The 6,152-nt window shown below is 51.2% G+C and overlaps 1 protein-coding gene across 2 annotated transcripts; it reads right to left on the bottom strand.

The window, feature by feature from the left end:
- LOC308058580 (uncharacterized protein) lies at nt 1-4,928 on the bottom strand. 2 transcript variants are annotated; one of them, XM_080374560.1, is made up of 3 exons: nt 4,788-4,928; nt 2,329-2,418; nt 1-1,866 (listed from the first exon to the last, which is right to left on the bottom strand). In XM_080374560.1, exons 2-3 carry the CDS (start codon nt 2,378-2,380, stop codon nt 947-949), a joined length of 972 nt encoding a protein of 323 aa, XP_080230686.1. In that variant the 5' UTR covers nt 2,381-2,418; nt 4,788-4,928; the 3' UTR covers nt 1-946. The 2 variants fall into 2 exon arrangements, with proteins under 2 accessions (XP_080230686.1, XP_080230687.1); XM_080374561.1 differs by having other exon boundaries at nt 2,329-2,415; nt 4,788-4,920.
- Nucleotides 4,929-6,152: the final 1,224 nt, after the last annotated feature.

Raw genomic sequence — 6,152 nt, 5'->3', positions numbered from 1 at the left:
TTTCAGTTAAAAAGTTTTATGCAAGAAAAAATGTTTAACATTTAATATAAAATCAAAGTTTGACATAGCTTATTTTTCAAATGTCATCCTTTTTCTGTTTATCAACTGACAATTAGAAGATCACAATTAAAAAAGTCATCCTAAATACTTTTAAAAGCCTTATAAAAACATTCATAAAGTGCCACCCACACAAGCACCTAAACAAGAATCTGAGAGAAATACCTATTAGGATGTTAATTTACTTAATTGCTGTTGAGGACTAAGCTGTCAGACAACAGCGTAATTTTTGGAACTGTAAATTTAACAACCATACAATGCAGCAAAACCACCATTCCATAGATTTGGCCCCAACAGAGCATCAGCTGGGCCCACAACACGGTACACAGTGGCACCCAGCACAGTGTTGCGGGGTTTTAAAATAAATAGATGCTACCACCAACTAAAACTAAGACTACCGACAAGTGGGAGATGTGGATACTAAGGGGAGCGATTACCCCAAGCAGTGGCCTTACCACGAGGGAAAACCCAGGCATCTTGTACAGAAAACAGGTACAGATTTAGGCTGGATTTTACTGGGATAAAAATCACTCCCCACTAGAAATAACAGAAAAAGGCACTGATACTCAGAACATCTCTACGTTCTCCTCTCTGGCCTTGAATGTACCATAGTGTATAAGCACCTTTCCTTTCCCCATCCCCAGGAGGGGCTCAGAACAACCACGGCACCACAGTGCACACACCAGTCCGTTTGGCAGCAGCCTCCTGCTTTGCTCGCGGGTCGGGGCAGGGCTCACAAACAGATCTACCTGGAAGAAAAGGGGGCAGGCTCTGAGGGCTCCCTCCCCCAAAAATTCACGCCCCGTATGAGGTGTCCGGGGAGCAACTGTGTGTCTTCCCAACGCCAGGTAGCTGCCTACGGTCCACACGGTCTTCTCCTCTCCACCAGCTACTCTGTATGGTGCTTCTGGTGGCGGACCAGCTGGGGCTGGAACCGAAAGCTTTCTCCACACTGGGTGCAGCGGTAGGGCTGCTCCCCGGTGTGGATGCGGGTATGCTTGATGAGGTTGGAGTTGCCACTGAAGCCCCGGCCGCACTGGCTGCATTTGTAAGGCTTCTCGCCAGTGTGCGTACGAGCATGGTTGATGAGATCAGAGCTCTGCCCAAAACGTTTGCCACACTGCCCACAAGCGTAAGGCCGGATGCCATCGTGGGCTCGCTGGTGCTGAAGGAGGTGGGAGTGTTGGCTGAAGCTTTTCCCGCAGGCTGGGCACTTGTAGGGCCGCTCACCTGTGTGCATACGCTGGTGTTTGATGCAGGTGGAGCTGTCGCTGAAGATCTTCCCACACTCGCTGCACACATAGGGTTTGAGCCCGGTGTGGATGCGCTGGTGCTTGAGGAGGTTGGAGCTCTGGCTGAAGCTCTTCCCACACTCAGCACAGGTGTAGGGTTTCTGGCCTGTGTGAACCCGCTGGTGCTGGATGAGATGGGAGCTCTGGCTGAAGCCCTTGCCACACTCCCCACACAGGAACGGGCGCTCCCCAGTGTGCATTCGCTGGTGCTGGATGAGGTGGATGCTCCGGCTGAAGCCCTTGCCACACTCGGAGCAGATGGTGGGCCGCTCTGCACGAGGGGCTCGCTGTGAGGCTGCTGCTACTCTTCTCTCCTGTCTTTTCAGCAGGCTGATATCGGAGCAAGGCAGCTTAGCCTCCTCTTCCTCCTGACATCCACCTTGCTGAGCCTCTGAGGAACTGCGCTGACATCCATGGCTATCCCCCAACTGTTCCTCTCCTCCTGTGGATCCTGCTGCCAATATGTCCTGCAGTTCTGCGCTTGCAAGGTGATCTGGAAGGGGACCTAGTTCACCACCTGGAAAAAAAACCCCAAGTATTACTCTTAACTGTGATTCTCACCGGGAAGTGGCAAAGCAGAGAACAGGTGAGCTGTTATTCTAGGGAGCCTGGTCTGCACTGTGTAGGAGAAGCAGTAAAGGGAAGACCAGGAGCAAACGGAAACCTAGCTGCAGGAGAGGCTGTACGGCCTCTTCTTGCAACCCAGAGCAGACATGCCATGAACAGCAGAGCCAAGGCCAATGCCACAGGTGTCTCCCTGTCCCCAAGAAATCTGCACCTTTTGTCTTTTCAATATTCTGTCTTCTTACACATACTCTTAACAGCAGGCTGACAAAGGCAGGCTGCCTGCCTGCCCTGAGGGGGAAAGAGAGGTCTTAATACGAGGTGCACAAAATAAAGTGGCTTAAATAACACTGAGGTAGCTCAAAGAGCATTTTGCCTACTCTGTGTTTATAAACTTATCTAATTTATTCCTCACCCATGTACGTCTCCTCCAAAGCCTCATGATCTTGTTCTTCTCCTTGGTCCATCTGGGCAGTTACGTCAGGTTCAGCAACCTGGAATCCTTCTTAGAAAAGCAAGCAAAAGTAATTGTAGTTGAATATTCAGCAAGAGCTTGTCATGTATCTTAAAATCTACTGCCCCTCCTGATATGGGGAACAAAGAGAGTGGCTGCATAAAAGAATGAAGTCAACTGAGGAACAAACATTTATGGACAGCCTGTGCACTACTGAGGTATCTGGTGTCAGATACTTTCCCTAAAGGAGATTCAAAGTTGCCCCTCTTCTGATAAGCGATATACATTAGGACATACACCAGACGTGCTGGACTCAGAACTGGTTGACAGCAACAGCAGATACAGGTGTGAGCAAAGAGCAAAACCCAGCCATACTTACATTCCTTTAATAATGACATTCAAAAGATTAATTACTCTCCTAAGATTATTTCAAATGGAAAAACGTCTCTTTAGTCACCAGAACTTGCTTTTCTTACTTGCTGCCTCATCTCTCCTCTCCTCCAAGACTCTCAGGCTGAGGCAGCAAAAAACAACAAAACGGGCAATTTGATATCTTGTCTGCTCTAACTGGCCTGTGTTAGTTCCCAGCCTGGCATCCCTACTGAGCTCCAGCAACCGCCATGAATGCAACTGTTGGGCATGGTGCTCTTATGAATGCCATCAGCACCAAAGACAAGATTTTTTCCTTCAGTATTTACTCTTTTAAGGCCAAAACCAGCCAAACAGTAAGCAACAACTGTTAGTATCAAGTGGATAGGCATTAGCAGTTGCTGCAGAAAAAATGCAGAAGGACAGAGAAGATACAATGGTAAGAGAAATCCCACTTTATTTTAAAAAGATTCAAAGATGCAGGGAAAGGATGACATGGGGATGAATCTAGGACCAGAGACTGACATGCATCACAGCTAAAGTTGAGATCACTTATGGGAATATTTTTAAAGCATTTAAGGTATTACTTTTTTCCTGCCTTTTAATCTTACAGTTACTTAATACTAGTTTGCATCACTTCAGGAATGTACTCCCTGAACTCTGCTTCAAGCTCCCAATCTCTCTGGACAAGCAATACCTCTGGACAACCACTGAAGCTCCAGACAGAATCTACTAATTGGACAGATGGGTGCTGGTTCAGACAAACACTGTAAACCCATGGGTGCCTGGTCCTGGACTCCGTCCGTCACCAACAGCTATTTAACAACAGGTAATGGGTAATGAGGGATTAGATAGTGTCAGAATCAAGGAGACAACTCAGATGAAGGGAACAGTTTTGGACCTTGGATGCCAGTGATTACAAAACCACCAGTCTTGAGGTCTTTTGTTCTATGTGGCAAAGTCGGACAGAAAGAAAGGGAGCAAGCGTAAGAGAAAGCCTGCAATCTTGAACCGTAGAACCACGAAGAAAGAAAGAATCAGACAAGCAAAAAAGAAGCCTCAGTGCAAAAGAATAAATAAATAAATAAATAAAAAGAGGCCTTACACACCTTAAATATTAATAATCTGAGCCCCTGCTTTAGCTGAATGCTGAAGTGGACCATCCCTGCAGATGGATCATTTCCAGCAGTTCCAAGCCGGTATACAAAGGGAGGTTGCTTTTTGCAGCCCTACAGCTCTTAGGACTTGGCCACTACCGATAATTTCTGCTGCAAGTTTGGCAGTACAAGCCAACCAAGCTATTTACATGCTGCAATACGTACCAGATGGCCCACCCCCACTCTAGAGCAGGAGTCAAACCCGTGTCCACACACAGACCTTTCCCCCAGGCAGCTAACCACAAACAGCAGGGTTTCTCTCCGAAAGCTGTCAACAAACAGGAACTTTGGAGGAGTAAATCCCTCAGCATTTCAAGAGGTGGCACCAGCATCTGACAAACATCCCACATTCACTACCCAGGGAAACATCTAAGCAAGCAGACAAGGTAGAAGGAAGAGTTTGCTTATGACCCTACAAAAATTTCCTAGCTTGGGTTGTTGCTGACACATGCTGCTATGCTCAGATTTGCTATGGCAGCTCAGCAGAAGGCGGATGACCTTTATACAATTAATAGGCTAGTATGGAGCAAGAAAGAGTTTCGTTCTTTCCCACAATCACAGTCATGTCTCTGCGGAAGGAGGGGACAAACCTCATCAACAGAGGGGACGTTCCTTCAGGGATTTCATCTGCTACTAGCAGAAGCATATCCTTGGGCGTATTGGTTGATTACTTGAATGTGGAAACCGAAACAGCGAGAACGTCTGTGTGGGTGGGTGTGGGGGTTACTGCAGGCAATCTCCACAGCTTCACTAAAACAAGATACGAAGGGTATCCAATTTGGACCTCCAGCAGGGGCTTTGCAAACATACTGTGCTGTTCCTGGGGCCTTGCCTTTAGTACTATGAGAGCACATACAGATTTTGCAGCTGGGTCCTACAATTGATGTTTTTTACCTTGGCTATTTATTTTCTCTTCCGACCACTCAGCTCTGTATTCCTCCCGTGGCCGTACCAAGCAGTGGAAGTTATGGGACTCATCCTAGTGCAGAGCTCCATGCTTGCAGCTTCTTGTGCTCCTGAAGTGCTGTCAGCGGCTAAGTGCTCTCTGCACCGTCACGCCAGGCACGACAGCACAAACCTGCAATTCAGAAGAAAGCGTTCAAATCTTCCTCTCCCCAGCTATTGTCTGGGATAGATAATGCTTGCGGTAAAATCAAAAGGTGAAGGCAGTTTTATCACAGAAAATACTTAATTACACAGCTGCACGTTTCTCTTAGGTGCAAGGAGAGCCTCCTCTTCCCTGGACCATCAGATTTGATGATGAACCGCAGCACTGGGCCCTGCCCAGCTTGGGGTGCTGTGGCAGGCACGGGAGGGCCACCGCGGGGTGCACAGCACCCAAAGGCAAGGGGTGCGCAGGAGGGGGCAAGCATGGTGTAGCGTTTGGGAACGAGGATTTTGGGAACAAGCAGGGGTGCACAGCTGCCTGTCTGCAACTGCCATCAGAGGCACCGGGTGCAACCGGGGAAAAGAGACGCATTTGCCCTGCGGCTGGTGAAAAGGGATGGAAGGGGGGAAACTGCGTGGTAAGCAGGGGCTGCAGGCAGACAGGGGTGGCAGCTTAGCGGGGTCCGCAAAAGGGGCAGGCCGGACCCCCCCGCGCCCAGCTGCATTTGTGCTTCTCCTCCGGGCAGCTCCTTTCTCCGCAGGACCGACAGACAAAGGCTGCGGCTGGGGTTTACAGCCCGGCTCCGGGAGCGGCCGGCCTTCCCCGAGAGCCGGCAGCCGGCACGGCCCCGCACCGGTCCCCCCCCGGCTGCTGCCCTGTCCCCCGGCCGTGCCGGGCCGTGCCGTGCCTACCTGCGGGGCGCCGCTCCGCCCGCCGCCCGCCGGCAGCCGCTTCCTGCTCCGCGGGCAAAGGGCGCTTCCTGGGCGGGGCGGCAGGCGCCGGGTTCGGGGCTGGAGGCAGCCGGCGGGAGGCTTCGCACCCCGGGGCACCGCGCAGCGCCGCCCACACCCGGGCCCCGAGCGGGAGGGTTGACGTGTTGGCCGCGTAGCTGCTCCGCACCTCCCGGTGGGCTGCCCAGCCGGGTGTGGAGGCGGCGCTGCTGTTGCGGGGCCCGGCCGCAGGTGCAGGAGTTGCGAAAGCGCTTTGCCGTGGGGCGGTCGGGCAGCTTTGGGGCAGAAGGGAAGCAGGTGGGGGGTGTTGTTCTTGTCTGTGAGAGAAAACAGGACACGCGGCAGCACCTTGTGAGCGACACGGTGCTGGGCAAGGTGGGGGGGGGGGGGCGCAGGGGGCTGCTGTGGTGTGCAATTAAC

Source organism: Falco punctatus (genome assembly GCF_963210335.1).
Source record: "Falco punctatus genome assembly, chromosome: 2".
NCBI lineage: Eukaryota > Metazoa > Chordata > Aves > Falconiformes > Falconidae > Falco > Falco punctatus.
The sequence above is the reverse complement of the archived record's forward strand: the minus strand, read 5'-3'. Positions and strand labels throughout refer to the sequence as shown.

Bases quoted from the DNA above. Each gene is read 5' to 3' on its own strand.
- LOC308058580 (XM_080374560.1), bottom strand. From the start codon at position 2,380: ATGGACCAAGGAGAAGAACAAGATCATGAGGCTTTGGAGGAGACGTAC. The intron at 1,867-2,328 runs GTGAGGAATAAA...TTTTTTTTCCAG, and splicing joins TTTGGAGGAGACGTACATGG to GTGGTGAACTAGGTCCCCTT.